The sequence below is a fragment of the Nyctibius grandis genome, chromosome 30 (genome assembly GCF_013368605.1).
Source record: "Nyctibius grandis isolate bNycGra1 chromosome 30, bNycGra1.pri, whole genome shotgun sequence".
In the NCBI taxonomy this organism is placed as follows: domain Eukaryota; kingdom Metazoa; phylum Chordata; class Aves; order Nyctibiiformes; family Nyctibiidae; genus Nyctibius; species Nyctibius grandis.
The window spans coordinates 670,065-688,611 of NC_090687.1; the positions used below are offsets into that span (position 1 = coordinate 670,065).

The window sequence follows — 18,547 nt, forward strand, 5'->3', positions numbered from 1 at the left end:
AGCCTTACATTCCTGCTCACTGTGAGTACTGCCCACAGGCAGCAGCTGGAAACAGCATTGCTACCTGCCCAGGAGAAAAAGGGAATGGATGCTTCAGCAGTGATGGCAGCATCGCTTCTGCACGGTGCTGAGTCACTTCAAGAACCTGCCTCCCCCTAAAGCAACCCCTGCTCTTCCTAAAGGAGCAGCAAAAGCACGAAATCAGAGGCAGAGGACTCATTACAGCAATGTAGTGAGGAAGTTTTATTTGGAAACATGGTATAAGTTTGTAACCCAACACTGGGTGCACGACTCTGATGCCGGAGCATACGCGGTTACTACTGAAACACAGGAGTGTTTCGGACAATTGCTGTAATAAAACACAAAATTCTCATACTCCAATACCAGGACACTACAGCAATCTTTAGAATCAAAGTTACATCCAAGGAATTCTCTGCACTTACAATTGACCCCACAGTGTAATCTACCTATATATAAGATTAATATATATAGCATGGGAAATTGAAAATCCTTGCTCCATAGATGTATGAATATGTCAAGTCTTTTATAAATAAACATCCAGTGAAGAGAAAAAATTACATTTCTAGTTCATATTTATACATAAAGTACTAACAGCAATGGGTGGAAAATTGCACACAGGCCACCCCAAGCCATGCAGCAGGCTTGGAGCAGCCCATCCAATTTAATATTGAAGTACACACAGGACAGACAAGTCACTAACATACATTGCGCATTTACAAGAGATCAACTACCAAATTGGAACAACTGTACACATTGGAGAGACCATTTTCATTCTGGAGCTTTTTTTTTTAACGTGGAATTGTTACATCTCTTTACATCATACCGTGACATTTACTTTGTGGAGAGGATAAGGGCAACAATGAGGCCATAGAGACCCAAGACTTCAGCGAAGATCAAGATCAGGATCATGCCCACAAATAACCTGGGCTGCTGTGCTGTTCCCCGTACACCGGCATCACCCACAATGCCAATGGCAAAGCCAGCAGCCAGACCACTGAGGCCCACACTCAAGCCAGCACCCAGCTGAAGAAAGCTCCTGTAGGACAGAGATGAGAAGAGGTTCAGTGGCAAGCAACAGGACACCCAACCCTTCAACTTCAGGCTAGCTTTTTTTTTTTTTTGCACTCCCCAAAGGAAATAAGAATTAACATTTAAAGGGAACCTCTTCCCTGCAGAAGAGCCTCTATACTGAAGCTTCCTGAGACTCCTAGCTCTAGACTTAAAAAAATGGGCAGTTATGCAAGATGTTTAGCTGATATTCAGGTATGGCTCATACACCAAGCTAAGCTACTGGGCCTGCGAGTTCATGTGGCCACCCAGCTTGTCTGCAGCCCCTTCAGTCAGCTGCAGGCTCAGCATGCTGCCAGAGCTGCACCTACTCCAGCCATGTGGGCTAGCGCTCGCCATAATGCCTGCCTACAGTCCTGTGTAGCCTGTTAATAGCTGCTTTTGTCTCCCACCTTTAGCAACCTTGTTATACAGCCATAGCACATCCAGGTGATTATTATTAGGTCTCTTACACTGCAAGAGCTGCACAGGAATGGTCTGGTTTTCCAGGCAGGGGTACCTGAGGAGCAGTCCCTATCAGTATCTGGCCACCTGGTAACTGCAAAGGAGCACTCATACCTGCTGCTTCCTAGATTGGGGCTTATTAGGCCAACCACACTGCTCATCAGCTACAGCTTGTACACTGCCACAGGTATCTACACACTGTCAGACCTCAGCAGCATTGTTTTATTCTGAGAGGTCTCCATCAAGCCAGTTCCAGCTGTTCTCAAAAGCCAAGAGTAGATTAAGTTTCAGACTGTAGCTGGTGTAGAGGCCCAATGGGGATTGATTTACCAGCACATAAAGCAGCAAGCGATATTCATTATTCAATTTGCATCTCCCAGGCAACAGGAGAACTATTTAGACAGTCTGATTAGACAGTCTTGGAAAGACCTGTGTATTCCAGGTCTAGAATTTGGCACCATGGAACAAGCTCAGCCTCCCATCCCAGTACTGCCTGTACACGGTTTCTTTCAAGCCATAAACCACTGCACTATCTCTAGCAGTGCGATGTCTGATCCATTAGCTAATACAGCAAACTCATCAGGCAGCACCACTGCTGAGGCTGAGGCATCAGGCAGGACAGCTGAAATCCAGTCCATGCTGCTAAGCCCAGGTTAGGAGCATTTAGCATTGACAATCCTGCCTGGGGTCTTCAGCAAAACCCACCCATTCAGCAGCATCAACACAGCAACAGGACAAACTTAAACAAAACCAAGATGCAGCAACTTACTTGAATAGCGTGATAGAGGGTGAGAGGGCATTGGCAATGAGGACTGCCACTACGAGGCCATAGATAGCTATAATACCCGCCATGACAACAGGGATGATAGACTTCATGATGAGCTCAGGCCTCATGACAGACATGGCTGCAATACCCGTGCCACTCTTCGCTGTTCCATATGCAGCTCCCAAGGCTGGAAGAGAAAAAGATGCATTAGACACATCCCCAAATACCATCTCCTTCACCAGGCTGCAGTATTAGAACAGTTGAGGCAGCACAAGGGAGAACAGTGCACAACTAACATGGTCACTTGACTGCTTGGTTTGTCAGACAGGAGTGTTCCCCTAAGGGATGAGGAAGTGCCCTATCCAGAGGCCTAGACCAAAGCTAGAGCAATAAAAAGATGCTGTTCAAACAGTACTGATAACAGAACACCCTCTCTAAGCTGGCTTCACAGCAGGGTATACTCCCTAGCAAGACATTCATTCCCTGTTTAGGAACCAAAACCCAAGGTCCAAATCTTAACTCATTACTTCAGAGTTTGTGCCCTCGCATAGCCCACGCTGAGAGGCGCTGCGAGGCTCTGCTCAGCTGAACTGCGGAGGAACCACCACAAAGCATGTCCTTCTACCACAGCAGGATGTGACCCGGCTCAAGGCCAGGTTTTACAGCCACTGAACTTCGAGCCACCTAGGCCGAGTTCTCAGATGCACCCAAGGTTTAACAAGTCACCTTTATGGGGCCTCTCCTTCCACAAAACCTATCTTTGGCCTGGGGTTAAACATGCCATTTCAACTTCAACAGACACATACAGAGATAGCAACAAACTCGCATGTTATTGCTGCACTTCATTCCTTGGAGAAAGGACACCCTCTTCATGTATCAATAACCTCACCTGTGAAGGATTCAAGTCCAAACACTTGTAATCCAACCACTGGAACCACAAAGTAGAGTAAGGCTTGTAGGTTATAGAGGACCACAACCACCTCACCCCTAAGGTTCACTGATCACCTGTGTAAACACTTGAGCATGCAGAGATCAACACAGGAATGCAAAGCTTGCTCTTCAAAGCAGAACATGGGCTTATCACCTCCAGCTGAGAAATGCTGGAAGAGTCCCAAAGTACTACACAAAAAAAAGTAACTTCTGCCTTGAAAACTTCATACTGGTCTCGAAAAAGCTTCCAAGAATACCTCATTCTTTGATTCTGAAGCACTTGGAAAGACCTCTTTCCTTCCAACCTGGCTCTGGAGTACTCTAGGAGCTCCTTAACTCTGGACTGCACTCACCATCACCCAAGAGATGATAGGCAGGTCAGCAGCCATGCAGGACTAAGTCCTTGAAGCAGCACTGCAAGGCATGTGGCAGGGTAGGCAGTCTCCTTTTCAGACACCACCAGGCTGATGCATTCAAGTGTGAGATGGTGCACCTTGCCCAAGAGTTGCTGGGCAGTATTCGAAGGGTTTAGGATACATGCTTTCCTGCTTCTCACTCAGCATTACATAAAGCCTATCTCTGAGCAGTCAAGAGCTGAGCAGTAATCCTCCTGGCTTGGCACTAAGAAACTTCAGAAGATTAACAAAGACAGCACCGCTCACTAACACAAGACTCACCACCAGAAGGATGTTCAGTTTTAGTTACAAGAACTCAAAGGGAAAGCCTCATTATCAACCACAAACTGGTTCTGTACTAGCAAAGCTCATGAACCTCCTGTAACCTGGATCCTCGTTTTGTTGAAGTCTTGACCGTCACTAAATGACAACAGATGTAAAGGGCTGTTCAGTGCAGTCCAGAACTAGAATCCAGCTTAGCTGGAAGCCTGAGCCAAAAGCAGAAGACAAGTTTTACCTCCAAATGTAAGCTGAGCCTGGAAAGTAGCACACAGACTTAGCTAGCAGTTATCAGTGATGGAACTGTTTAAGGGTCTAGCCCCCAGAGAGTCTAGAAAGAAATCACTACCTTGAATTAGGAACCTCTTCTGTTGGATGAAGCATCTTCTAAGGACTGGAATTAAGTGGAATCATGATTCAGGCTATCTAGACTTCTAGACTGGCTATAGCATTTAGTAGAAACCACTTCTCTTGTTTGGAGTCGTTTATAAACCTCTCCAGAAAGGCAGAGGCTCATGAGGGAAGTTCACTATTTAAAATTAGATCAGTCATTACTTCCTCCAAATCTGAAGTTACTTAAAGGTGTTGCAATTAATGCAGTGATGGATTACAGAAGCTGATTTTGTAATCCCACTTACAGAAAGCCAGCTTGCTTAAGCTTTTGGGGAGGGGCAGATCAGCAGAAGTTTGTCAATTCCCAGTTGTTAAATCCCATTTCTAGAGAATAGGCAAGAGCTTATGCCTTGAGCTAGACACAAAGTCTACACATACTCTGTGGCAGACAGTTTTCACATTAGGTTTAGATGGCACTGAAGATCTGTCACACTCCCACTGCTGCACAGTCACAGGTGCTACACATCCAGCTTCAGAGCTTGGCACATCTGCTCCCAGTGAAGTCTCCATCAGCACCCCGACCAACAGCCTTACACTGGGGTCATACAGCTGCACTTCCAGCATCTTACAAGACAGCTTGTCTTACTGCTCTTCACTAGCCTGTGAAGTTCTCCTTGCACCTTTGACAATACCCCAATATTACAGTCCAGGTGGCAAAGACGATATCCACCTCCCACCATGACACAGCTATCTAATGGCACAGCTATTCAGTTACAGGCTATTTGGCACTTACGTCAATCCTCCTGCACATCTTGACTTGTACCTCTGGGCAGCTGGGAATGTTTGAAGCACATATGCTTCATATGCTACACTGAAATACCCCTTGATGCACTGGAAGGACATGTTTCCCAAAATCTTCTCAGTGAACAGGGTTTGAAGAGATCTATGTGGAAGACTGAAAATAGAGCAAGAGCTGTACTGCTGTTACACACCAAGACTCCATGTATTTGCTTCAGATCCTACAGCTCCATCACCTGTAATGTACAGACCAATTAAGCTGCAACACTTACACTTAAGACAAACATGGAGCTATCAGAACATTTACCTGGCAGCTGGAGAAGCAGCACTTTGGCTTTCTGCTGGGATAAAGCTAGGCAGGCATACTGGTCTATGAGCAGGGACTGTGCCATTTATAAGTTCAGTGGTGTTGTAACAGAGAAGTTGCTTTACACATAATTCAAGACCACCTACTCCCAAGTAAGCCTGTTTCAAAGGTTAACTTGATTTTGAATTACTTCTGAAGAGTAACTCCTTGAACTCACAGAGCTGATGTGGTACTGCTCCTGGAGACAAAACACACTCCCACAGGGGTGTGGATATGCTGCCTGGCACCTCAGACAGCTGTTATCTTCTATTAGTCCAAAGCAGCAGCAGAGCCAGTACAGCTGTGCAGCCCCAAGATGAAGTATGAACTAGAAAGTAACTTGCCATATAGGCAATAGCTTCAGTAAGGACTGAAGACTAGCTGTAGTCTTGCCACTGCCAGGACTCTCAGTAGAGCTTTGCCTCCAATATTCACTGTCGGTACTGGAGCAGCCTCTGGTTTGGATCAAGTGCTAGTCCAAGTACTAGGACCAATCTTGTGTAGCTGTAGTTAGTGCTCAGTAAGGTCACGCATCAAGAATGTTAATCTTGCAGCTAACTTAGCTGCAAGTCACCTCACACGACACTCCCCCAATACAGAAGGAAGCATTACCAGAAGCCTTGCATCGGTTCTGCAAAGCCCTGCACACAGATATGCACCTATGGACAGTGACCACGTTATCAGGAGCCTTCAGGCCAGGGAACCATTTGCATAGATGCTGTTTCAGCAGTTGCAATACATTCAGACATGTTCAGCCCAAGAATACAGAGGTTCAGACCCAGGCACACACACTCCAGTACATTTGGTCCATTCAGAGCCAGTGATTCCTCCTGTGTCCCACCACGAAGAAGCAGGTTTTCACACTGCAACGTGTTAAAGATCTCCAGAGCCCTAACAGGCAGAATTTCCCTGCATTAGGAAGTGAGCTAGTAACAAAAGTCAAACTTCCAATTAAGATATCATAGCAAGCCTGAAAGACCATTCTGGATGAGTACTTGCATCTGCAGCCTTTTATAATTAATCCATTATCAAATGGCCTACCCTCTGCAGCAGGCAGGCTTCCCTCAAACCAGAGAGCAGGCATCAATTCACCTCAATGCCTGTTCATCCTTGAGCAGGTTGCTCTTAAATGGTTGAAGAACTGTTAAGAGGTGATATCCAGGTCAACTACAGTCCTTGCTCTGCCATGCCAGAAACCTGGGCATTTTCAGAGAAACTGGCTTCTTCCCACTGGTATTCTAAGGCCCCTCCCACACCACCACACAGCACAAACACAGCTCTACCTCGGATTACAGTAACAGATACCCCATGGCTGCCTTGGAAAAACCCAGCTGCTGTGCCCAGTTGTATCTGCACCGAAGAGAGAGCGGAACTGTACCTGGAGCCTATGCAAATTCAGATCACACTGACTGAAGACTGGCTATAGTCAGTCCCCCAGTGATAACTGGGGGGGGTTAAACAGATAAGCTGCCCTACAGGAAGCTGTAGACTGAAAATCTCTAGTGAGTCACCTGTTATAGGATTAGGGACAGCACGCTTTTTGCTCTTCCCTAGTGTTATGAGAGGGTGTGTGGATTTCAAACAAGCCTGGCACTGTCAGCTTACAGCATTATCAACAACAACCTGCAAGGCTAGCAGGCCATTTACTCCTGTTCAGTAGATTTGAGAACTTAAAAAGTCTACCAGCTCCTCAAGAAGCTGCTGCAATAGCAGCAGTCCAAAGAATAAAAAAAACAAAAGAGTTACCAGTCAACTGTCCAAGCAGCTGGGACTGCTGCCATGGGTACTCCGGATTGTCTGACACAGCACACAAAGCCAATGGGTTTTTTAAGTATGGTAAGGCTGACACTTCACATCAGAGTATGGGTGTGCTCTTCTGCAAGCAGCAAAGTCCAGTCGCTCGTTATTTAGCTTTCTTTATCATCATAAAAAATCCCCTGCGACCTTAAAGATGACCCACTGCACAGACTGGGTGGACCACTGTACTCCAGGTACTGACTAGCAGAGTAGTTTGTTGTACCAGTTCGCAGGAGCCCTTTTCATCTAGTCAGTCTAAGAGCAGCTTACACCACTCACCAGCAGGCACCCACAGCTCAGCTGCCTCCTTTCTGAAGCATGGGAGAGCCAAGGTCATCTGACTGCATCCAGCAGACACTCCCGTGGCCAGACTAGCCTGACTTGAAGCCTCACACTCACAAGATTCACAGTCTGAAGGAAGCGAGTTCAGCAAGTTACACCCTACTCTTTGGTGAGGACAGCAAGCAGGTGGAAGCACGCACTGCTGGGAAACCATTGTTTCAGGCATCACCAAACAGCCCATCAGGCTGGAGAATTTTCCAGCTTGCAACCCCTGCTTCAAATCAGTCAGGGTCTGGAGAGATAGAAGAGGCTGGTTTTAGGAAATGAAAAAAGGAAGTTGACTAAGGGGCCCTGAGGCAGCTGCCATTTATCTCTACTGCTGCTCTGAACATTCCCATCAGAGGGGAAGTACTTTGTAGTCTACAGTGACTTCAGGGTGAGACAGGAGTCCCACCAGGTAAACCTGGAAGCCACAGCACAAGCAGCAGCAATATCTACTTGAGCTAAGTTTTGTAGAGCCAATGGTTTACACTGAAGCTTGACCAGGCTTTCAGATGTTCAAGACTAGCATTTACTGAGTGGAAATGGTGCCCTTGTTGAGATGTCTTCCCTTGATTTAACTGAACTGGACAATACTGCCTATCTGGTTTACTTCTCTTACAACACTTACGTCTTAATAGTCCACTAATCTACCTGCTGCTAAAGATGAATGCTTAAGCTAGTCTACTGTAGACAGTCTGGTAGCTCAAACATGTCACCCACTAAGTTGTCCTGCCCATACCACCATGCCTTTGAAGCACTCTTTAATGATTTGGAACCGAAGACTACGTTGAGCTGCACTCTGGTTCCACCATTTCATTTCTACCTGCAAGCTACAGCTAAGGAGTCTGCAAGATCCCCTTAGGATGAGGTCTACAGCTCCTTACTGAGAAGCAAGCAGCTCGCCTCTCTACCACCTCCCCACCTCTCAGAGAGTATTTCAAGAAGTACCAGTGTAATCTGCCTTCAAGGCTGCAAGTTGTTTATAGTCATGATGCCTTCTAGAGTGGGACTGCGCAGGGCTGTCAGCTGCACCAAGCTAGATGTTCTGAGACAGCAATTTCAACATGGAGGCCCCTGAATAGCTAACCAACTGCTACAGCATCTGCAGCCCTAGTTTAAAATAAAAAGTACTATTTCATTAGCTCTGCAGCAACAACAAGAAGTAGGACACAGGAGTAACACTGCTGGCTAGAGTTCTCTTCATTAGCAGCCTTCCAGATGCTTGATAGTGAAGCAGTACTGAAGGCACTGAATGTCCATCCAGAGTGCAGGTCAAAGTAAACTCCTTACCCCATGATGGAGGTCACAGTGGGGTACACCTGGGACATCACGCTTTTCTACATGGAGCACCAGCAAGCACAGAATCAGACAGCTTTGCCCAACACCACGCTTTTCCATTTTGGCACACCAAAGTAGCATGGAAAAGCCACACTAATTTGATCACTCAACAGCATCTGACACTGAGCCAGTCACATGTTTTACACATAGGAAATAAAGGAACCTCAGCTACCAGAACAAGCTGTAATCAGCAAATGAACAAGCAGGCTCGAAGATAGCCAAGGTCACAGCAGCCTGCTTCAGTCTTTCTAGCTGCCATCAGTACCAACTGACCAGAACAAGTTCTGCTCTGCTATCTATTTACCATCAGCAGTTTATGCAGTACTGTTTGATGTTTGAACATTAATTCACTTGTTTTCACATCAAACTAGCCTGGACAGTATAGAACTTGAACCTGTTTACTAGAAACAGGTCTCAGAACTACAAGCTCCACAAGAATCTGATCTTTAGATACAGCATGAGTCAGACATGATCACTGCACTAATTAACGCTGATCTAGGGCAATTTTAGAGTTTTACACTGCTTGTCCAGACAGACTTAGCTCCTTGCTTCTAAATTAGGGTGGATTTTTTAACAACTAATGTTCAATTAACATCAGAACATGCTCTAGTGTCACATCCCTATTAGGAAAGCTACATGACACTGCAAGTTTTACTTTATCCTATATTGACACCTCTGCCATATTGCCTTAAAAATCCAAGTTACTTCACCAAACAAGCAGTTCAGTAATGTTCACAACTAAGAAATACTTTTGCATCAGCAGTGTCTACAACCTGTTGTTCCAGTGACTGAACCCACCAGATGCGCTTAGGCCCTAGTAAGAGACTAACTTCATGGCTCAGACCTGCTGGTATTAAGACCATCTGTCACAGATTCTGCATTAAGGATCAGTCATGGACCAGCAGTAACACAATAGTTACCAAGACTTCGTCAATATAGCTTAAGTAAGTACTCTCTTTGAATGACCTAACTCAAACGTTCCCCTTTAGCTTGCAGTCCCACAGTACCACGCTATCAAACCCACAGCTTCTAGGAAATGCTTCACTTCTAGTTTAGACACACCAAGAAACACTCTGAATTCCTATTAAAATGCTGACTCAAGCTTGCATCCCCCACTGATGTTTCCACCAAAGCAAGCTTGCATATCACAAAACCAGCATCTACAAGGCCATACAACCATGTTCTTTTGCTTCTGAGTTCAATTTTGCAAGGGGAATCCACGGACTCTTTCCTCAGGAAGAAAGCTCAGTATTTAGGACCTCAATTTAGGACCTGCCTTTGCTATTTTGCAAAAGGCAGTGATCTGCTGACTTTTTTTTCCAACAAGTAACTAAGTCTTAGTCTATTCCTCCAGTATCTTCATTAGCCAAGAGGCAGGTAGGTCAGTATCCCAACATTGGCTCCTACAGCATTCCAGCCATATTTTCAGCAAAGTCCTTAGCTGTCCAGTGCCAAGTACAATGTTTTCACTCAGAGGTGGCAGGTCACTAATTGCCCTCAGCACAGGACAACTGCATCCCACCACTGAGTACAAACTGAGCAAGACTGAGCGCAGCCACTCAGGCCTTTGTGTGAAGGTGAAAGCCATGAACATGGCTGCTGTGAAACCAGTCAATGGTGCCAACACCAGCACGGCTAGACAGCTGCCTCTCAAACACCAGTTTTAATCCACTGCTTATTCACACAGTTTGATCTACTATACCGACCAGTCAAGAGCCACTTCTACAATCTGCCTTGCAGACCTAGCTACCATCACAGAAGCCACTTTAATAAAGAAGTGACAGATGAAGACAAGTCAGCATGCTTACGCACATGGAGATACTGGGTAAGTCTTCAGAAAAGAAAACCAGACTGATTCCTAGTTCTTATATTCTTAGTTACTTGCATTTGGAAAAAAAACAGCTGAAGCCTTCCCCATGTTACATCCCAAACAGAACGGCAGGTCTGCACCGATCAGGAAACAGTCAATGCTCAGTCAGGAGCAGCAGCAGTCATTTTCTGCAGGTTTACTTGGGCTCCAAGAGAGACAAGGCATCATACGATGGTCTTTCTGGTGTAAAAGAGCATTTATGGGTCTCTACATAAACATTCTTCAATAGGGAGAGCGATACCACAGAATGACCCAATTTACTCCGCGCTGAAGCTCAGATGCGGATGGATGCTGAAGAGCTTCCCTTTCTGTGCTTCACGCATCCCCATTGCAAAGGGAAGGTCAGGAGCCTCTCAGTTCCTTTTCATGTTATTAACATATCTAAAGCCGACTCCACTCCTGAAACGCTCACATCTTTACATTTCAATCCCATTAAAAATTGGTCTCGCCTATTTTCAGGGGAGGAGGGCTGCACCCAGCCCCAGGAGAGCCAGCGCAACCCTCCCCGCCGGGGGGCCCGCAAAGGCTGATCGGGGCAGACCCCCCCCCCCCCCCCGCCCCAGCCCAAGCCCCGAGGACCCCCCCGGGGGAGCCACGCGGGTCGGCAGAGCCGGGACCGGGGCCTGCGGTGACCCCGGCTCGTTGGCTGATGGGGCCAGCCCGGACGCGTGGCTAACGGGGGGCCGGCCCCGGGGGAAAGGGGGGGGCGCGGAGGTTGGGGGGGGGGGGGGGGACATGGCCACCCCCCCGGGGCTGGCCCGGGCGGCGGCACCGCCGCAGTCACGTGGCAGCGGGGGCTCCGCCGGCGGCCGCACGCTCCGCGGTGACGTCACCCGCGCAGACCCCCCTCCGCCGCGCCCCGGTAGCCCGGATGCGGCTGGGGGAGGGGGAGGCGGGGGGAGCCCCCAGCCCCCCCCCAGGCCCGGGGCCGCCTCCGCCCGCCGCGGCCAGGCCGGGAGGACGGCCCGTCCAGCCGGGCGCCAGGCCCACCGCCGGGGATCCCGCCCCGCCAAGGGAGGGGGAGGACGGGGAAAGGGTGCCCCCCTCCCCCGGCCCCCACACCCCTCCCGGGACGCCGATGGATGCTCACCGCTGAAGACCATGGCAGCCGAGGCGCCCATCACGGCGAAGAATGAGGCGTACTCGGGGCTGGCGCCGGAGGACATGGCTGCGCGGGCCGGGCCGGGGCGAGGCGCCGCTGGGAACGGGAGAGCGAGAGGGCTGGGGCGGGGGGAGGCGGGAGGCTCCGCCGCGGCGCCGGTCCTCCGCAGGCAGCGCTCGGCCACAAAATGGCGGAGGCGAAAAGGGGAGGAGGGAGACGGGGTGGAGGCCGGCTGTGGGCAGCGGGAGGGAGGGGGCCGGCCGCAGGGCGGGTGAGGGAAGGCGGGGAGCAGCGCGGAGCTCCGTCCCGGCGGGAGTGCGCGGCAGCCCGGGCGCTGCGCCCTAAATACTGGCTCCGCAGGACAAAATGGCGGCGGCTCGCCCGTCACGTGACCCGCGCCCACCGTCCCCACCCGCCCGCCGCACCGCCCTCGGCCGGCACCACGCGCGCGCGGCGGGGGGGGGCGGCCGCCCACTGCCCCCTCCCCCCGCGCCCCGTTCCGCGCTCCCACGACGGGTCTCGCCCGCGAGGACGAGCGGACCCTCTCGTTCCTCCGCACCCCGTGTCAGGAGCGGGGCGTTTGGCCGCGCCGGCTCTCCCCGCTCCGCTCCCCTCCACCTGCTTCCCCCCTTCTCTCCGCGCGGGTGGTTCAGTCCTGTCCGGCGGCCGCGCCCCGCTGAGGGTGATTCAGCGCTCATTAGCATAAGGGGCGTGGCCGGGGCGCGGCCCCGCCCACGCGGCGCAGGGGCCGGGACCGGGACGTGCGGCCTTGCGGGGCCCCCGGCGGCGCCTCCCGCGCCCTGCGCCGTCCTCCCCGTGCGGCCCCCGCTGCCGTGGCCCCTGTCCCCACTGCCACGTCCCCCACGGCGTGTCCCCTCTCCCAGGAGCCATGTCCCTGGTGCCACGTCCCCCGCGATGCATCCCCTGTCCCCGGTGCCATCTCCCGTGTCCCCTCTCCCACGTGCCGTGTCCCCAGTGCCGTTTCCCGTGGTCCCTCTCCCATGTGCCACATCCCCCGGGCCCTGTCCGCATGGTGTGCCCGTGTACCCTGTCCCCTGTGCAGGGCCCCATCCCCTGCGCTGTGGTGCTCCCCTCGGGGGGAGTAACTGTGCCATGGGGTCCCCTCTGGGGGTCTCTACCCCCCACACTCCACCTCCTCCCGGGGTCTGGGCCCGGCAGCCTCCCGCCAGTGTTCTCCCCAGCGTGTCTCCTGCTTCCTTGTGAGGTGACACCAGCACCCCTGGCCCATCCTTTTCCCCCGGGGCTGGAAGGGAACAGATGAGTTGGGTTTGAACTGCGGTATCACCCCACCACGGACGCCGCCACCCACTCCCCACCGCAGGCCGGGTGCACGCAACCCCCCTCTGAGCTAAACCCATCCCGAAACATCCCAGACAGACCCTAACACAGCCCGTCCTAAAAGGAGGGTTGATGCTGTTCCTGTTACTCGGGGAACTCTAGAAAAAAAACACGTTAATTCTGGATTTCGGGTGTTCATTACTAGTTGCCTGCTCCTGCTTTTGCTGCTGATCTTCTGATGTCCTGAAATACCAGATCTCTTAATTAACTGAGGGCCACCTGCCTTTTCCCACTGTTCATAGCTCATAGAATCGTTTGGGTTAGAAAGGACCTTTAAGATCATCAAGTCCAACCGTTAACCCAGCACTGCCAAGGCCACCACTAACCCATGTCCCTCAGCACCACATCTACACGGCTTCTAAATCCCCCCAGGGATGGGGACTCCACCACTGCCCTGGGCAGCCTGTGCCAGCGCTTGACAGACCTTTTGGGGAAGAAATATTCCCTGATCTCCAATCTAAACCTCCCCTGGTGCAACTTGAGGCAGTTTCCGAAGAAATATTCCCTGATCTCCAATCTAAACCTCCCCTGGTGCAACTTGAGGCAGTTTCCTCTCGTCCTGTCACTTGTCCCCTGAGAGAAGAGACTGACCCCCCCTCACTACACCCTCCTTTCAGGCAGTTGTAGAGAGCAAGAAGGTCTCCCCTCAGCCTCCTTTTCTCCAGGCTAAACCCCCCCAGGTCCCTCAGCCGCTCCTCATCACACTTGTGCTCCAGACCCTTCACCAGCTCCGTTGCCCTTCTCTGGACTCACTCCAGCACCTCAAGGTCTTTCTTCTCTGCCACCTCAGCCTTGTCAGAGCTCCCAGGGACGGTGAGAACAGGACTGAAATCCTGCTTGGCAAATTCCCTGCCTGTGGGTTGAACACAACCCACCCCATGGCTGCGGCAGAGAGCCCACGGCTCCCATGGGCGCTTGCTGGGGGCGGGCTGCAGGACACGGCGGCTCGATGGTGGAGATGATCTTGTGGCAGGTGCTGGCAGCAGGTCTTCATGGGGGGATTCGGCACAGGGCCTGTGGTGGGAACTGGCTGAGAAGCACAGAGCCATAGGAGGGGAGGAGAGGGCCGTGGGGTGCTGCCGGGGGCCAGAGCCCCAGAGGGGGACCCTATGCTGAGCTCTGGCAGAGGTGGGTGCAGGGGCTGTGAGTCCCACATGTGCTCCACCAGCAGAAGCACCACCACCGCCACCACTGCTACCACCATCGCTGCCACCACCACCACCGCCACCACTGCCACCACCATCACTGCCACCACCACCATCACTGCCACCACCATCACCACTGCCACCACCACCATTGCTGCCACCACCACCACCACCATCGCTGCCACCACCACCACCATCACCGCCACCACCATCACCACCACCACCACCATCTCCATCACTGCCGCCACTGCCACAGCCATCGCCATCATCATGGCCATCACCACCACCATCACCATTACTGCTGCCATCACTGCCACCACCATCACCACCACCGCCAGCACCATGCTGCTTTTCCCGCAGTGTTGCACCCTGGGATGTGTAGTTTGTCACCATGGTACTGTCATCGTTGCTATGGCCGTGGCTATTAGTACTAATGAGCGTTTCCAGCAGCCCCAATTAACGTCAGGAAGCCTTTCACTAGGGTGGGGACATTCCCTGCCCCAGATGTCCGGAGCAATTGGTCATTGGGTGAATTTCTCATCCCTCAGGCACTGGTGGCCTTGGCAGTTTGTTCACCGAGTTTGGGCTGGTGCGGGACCCAGGGAGCAGGGGGCATTTTAGGGGCCCCAGAGGATGCTCTTCCCCTGTGTCTCTGGGCACTGCTGTCACCGAGGTCTCCCTGTGCCGCTCCTGGGTCCCGCTGGGCAGCCTCGGCCGCCCGATGCAGTGTCTCCCGCTCCCCCACGTGCTGTAGCGCCGCCTTCTCCCCTCCCTGTGCCCAGCTCCGTGCCAGCCGCCCGCCCTGGCCCCGCTGCCCCTCGCTGGCTTCCCGCCCACCATCCAGCACCATCTCCACACCGTCACTCCCACCCGCCTGGCGAATGGCCATTGCTGGCGAACAAAGGGCCTCCTTGTAGCAGCCCACGAGTTGCGGCGGCGGCGCTTCGGGGACGCTGTGTCTGCACAAGGGCTGAGCGCCGGCTCCACGGCCCCGAGGGCCGAGTGTCCCTCCCTCACCCTGCGGAGCGGTGGGATGCTGGGAGCCTCCTTGCCCCTGTGCTGCGGTTGCGGACAAAGTCCCGGGGGGCAAGAGCACCTCGAGCCAAGCCCTCTGGTCCTTTCCCTCTTCCTCCTCTTCCTCGTCCTCATCCTCCAATTCCCATGCTCTTCATTTGGGATTCACTCAATGTCTCTGGGCCTCAGTTCTCCACCACTCAATGTCTAATAAATTGGATTTTTGTCAGAAATTGCTGATTCATAAAGGATTTTTTTTATGCTTTTGACAATGCTTTCTTCCAAAATATTTCATTTTACATTTCTCCCATCCCCTGTATTTATTTAGCCCCCCACTATCCACTACTCATTCCCCTGCTGCTGGAGCTGGCCAGGCAGAGGCAAGGAGAGGTCACGGTGGGGCTGGCGTGGTTCCTGCCGCACGTCCCAGCGCAAACACGCTCCTCTCTTCGGGGTACACGCGTGGGGAAGGTCTGGGTGCTGGAGACGGGAGCATCCACCTCCTTCCATCTGCCCGGTCCTCCTCCACTTGCTCCACACGACCCTGGACTGACCATGGCCAACGGAGGGACCGTGCACCGAGCATCCTCCCGGGATGCAGCTGGGCCACACCGCTTGCCTCAGGCGTGGCTGTGGTGGGTGGGGGGTGGACATGAGGGTGCACGAAGCCCACGTGGGCCAGAGGAGGGGAAGGACCACTTGGGTGCTGGTGACAGCACGTGTAACCTTGTCTGGCTCCCTGTTGTGCCCAGGTGCCAGGCAAGCTGGAGGGGTGCCCAAGAGTAATTTAATTTACTTTTAATTACTCTTTACACTATTGCTGTTTAAAACATGGTATTTCCCCCATCACTAACACTCTGCTGCAGCTGGGTGTCCTGGCCCGTGCAGACCCGGACAGTGCAGTGGGCACGGCTTGGCTGCGGTCTTGCTCACCCTGCTCGTTGGTGCTGGGTCCTCTCTGCCCCCATGGGTGCTGCACCCCATCCAGCCCCCTCCCCGGGGTGCCACTGGCTCTACTGCCACCCCTAAGCAGGGTCACCCGAGGCTCTTGTGCCAGGGCGAGGTGCAGGGATGCTTTCATCCAACGAAAGGAGGGAACAAAATTCAACACCAAACCGGGAGGCGAACGCAATATCAAAGGCAAAGAGCCAGAAACCCAGAGGCAGAACAACCCAAATTACTGTTCCCACAGCAACTCGCGTCCCCCCTCCCCACGCTGCCAGGCAGGCGCTCACCAAGCTGCCCCCGACCACGCGCACGCGTTCCCCGGGGGGGCTGTGAGCTTGTCACGTCCACTTCTGCCCTTGGATTTTGGGCTGGATTAACCCCGCTCCATGTGTGAGTCCGGCGGTATCGCACCGCACCCAACGCAACCAAAGGGTGGGTTGAGGTCGGCCTTTCCCGTCCCGAGGAAGGGCGCAGAGGGTTCAGATGGGCTTTCCAGTGGGGTGCAGGCTCTGGGTGCCACCACCTTTTTTGAGGGGCCTTATGGCAGATGCTTTTCCCACCCCCCGGGACCGTGTGTCCGTCTTTGCGTGGACAAAACCTGCTGGGGAGCCATTTAACAGGGGGCTCCGGCCTTTGTCGGCTGCTTTTAGCGAGCAGGAGCCGGCCGCGGGCTGCGCGGTGCTGCCGTGCGGGACAGCGGGGCTGCTCCTCCGCCCTGGCCCCAGCTGGTTTTCAGGTCCAGCCGCATCAGCAATTTGTCAGGGGATCTGTACCCGCTCCAAGCTCCCGTTTCTAAACATCGCAGCGGCGCCGGCGGCTTTGCCCATGTCATGAAGCAGGGCTGGAAGGGGTCTGGAAAGCCACCTGGGAGGATCCTGCCCCTCTGGTGGGTCCAGCGTGGAGGCGTGATGCTGCAGGACAGGGGTGCTTTGGCAGGGGATGCTCCGGGCACCTGATCCTCCCGCGGGGATTCGGTGTTAATGTGTTAAAAATGCTCTGAACCTCCCAGGACCCCACAGCTCGGTGCACGACAAGCCCAGGCGGGCTCTCGGCCAGGGCTGGGGAAGGGGGTCTGATGGGGTCAGTGGAGCGGAGCTGGTGCCGGGAGCGGGCATGGGAACAGCGGGCATGGGAACAGCAGGGCTGGCAGCGGGCCCGCTGCCCTCGGCCTCGGCAGCAAACACTGGCCAGCGACGGAGCAAGCCCGGCCGGAGCATTTCCTCATTCATCTCCTCTCGCCGAAATCACGCAGCCGGAGTCACGGGGCTCGGCTGGGACCTTCCCTGGCTCTTCCAGCTCCCCACATCCCTGGGGCGACACCATCTCCAGGAGGTCAGGACCTCGGGCGATTTGCAAATGAGCTTCTTCTTGCTCTACTTGGGTCTTAATTAACTCATTTCCATCCTGAGCTGTTAACTCCTCCTTAGCTGGGAATTACCCGGTGCCAGACCTCTTCATGAGGCAAATTAGGGGCATCCTATCCTATCCTATCCTATCCTATCCTATCCTATCCTATCCTATCCTATCCTATCCTATCCTATCCTATCCTGTCTTGTCCTGTCCTGTCCTGTCCTGTCCTAGTTCTCATCTAACCTAATCTAATCCCATTCCCTTCTCATCCCTGTCCAGGACTTTCCTGCCCTATATAAAACCTCTGATCTTCCTCTTTTCCATGCCATGCTCATGGGTGAGAGCTGCTGGGAAATCATCCTTGTCCCTACAGTTTCTTAAGCTCCTGGGGATGAGGCAGAGAAAAGCTGGGTTTTTTATCCCCCTCCCCATCCTTTTCCTGACATGCCCCGTCAGGGGACAAGCAGGAGGAGCTCCTGGTCCTCTCCAGGACCACCCGTTGTGTGCTGTCTGGTCTTCTCCATCATTCCCTCCACAGGGCATCCACGCCCAGACCCCAGCACTCAGCCAGCAGCTGGGATCAGCCAGGGCTTCCCAAGAGGAGGTTCTGCCCGTGGTTTGAAAATAGCATTGATTAGCTCTGTGTTACCATAGTTACTTGTGGAAGTTGCACAGCTCCTGCTGCTTGGTTGGGCGATTCTCGCCGACGCAGCATGACCAGCTAATTTTACCGTCGAAGGGGCCCATTGATACGACAGGAATTTCTCGGGTGTTGGGTGAGCTCCACGTGGGATGCCCCACACACCTTTCAGCAACCCTCTCTTTAACGTGCTGGCTGCACCCGCCGTGGCAGGTTTTGGGTCCTCGATCACCGGGTTTGCATTGCTAGAAGGAGCCAACGTGGTTTTCCCAGTGCCAAG

At 53.0% G+C, this 18,547-nt stretch overlaps 1 protein-coding gene across 1 annotated transcript; it reads right to left on the reverse strand.

The window, feature by feature from the left end:
- Window positions 1-219: 219 nt before the first annotated feature.
- ATP6V0C (ATPase H+ transporting V0 subunit c) lies at window positions 220-12,192 on the reverse strand. Its single transcript, XM_068420196.1, has 3 exons — window positions 11,800-12,192; window positions 2,303-2,486; window positions 220-1,057 (listed from the first exon to the last, which is right to left on the reverse strand). Exons 1-3 carry the CDS (start codon window positions 11,873-11,875, stop codon window positions 853-855), a joined length of 465 nt encoding a protein of 154 aa, XP_068276297.1. The 5' UTR covers window positions 11,876-12,192; the 3' UTR covers window positions 220-852.
- Window positions 12,193-18,547: the final 6,355 nt, after the last annotated feature.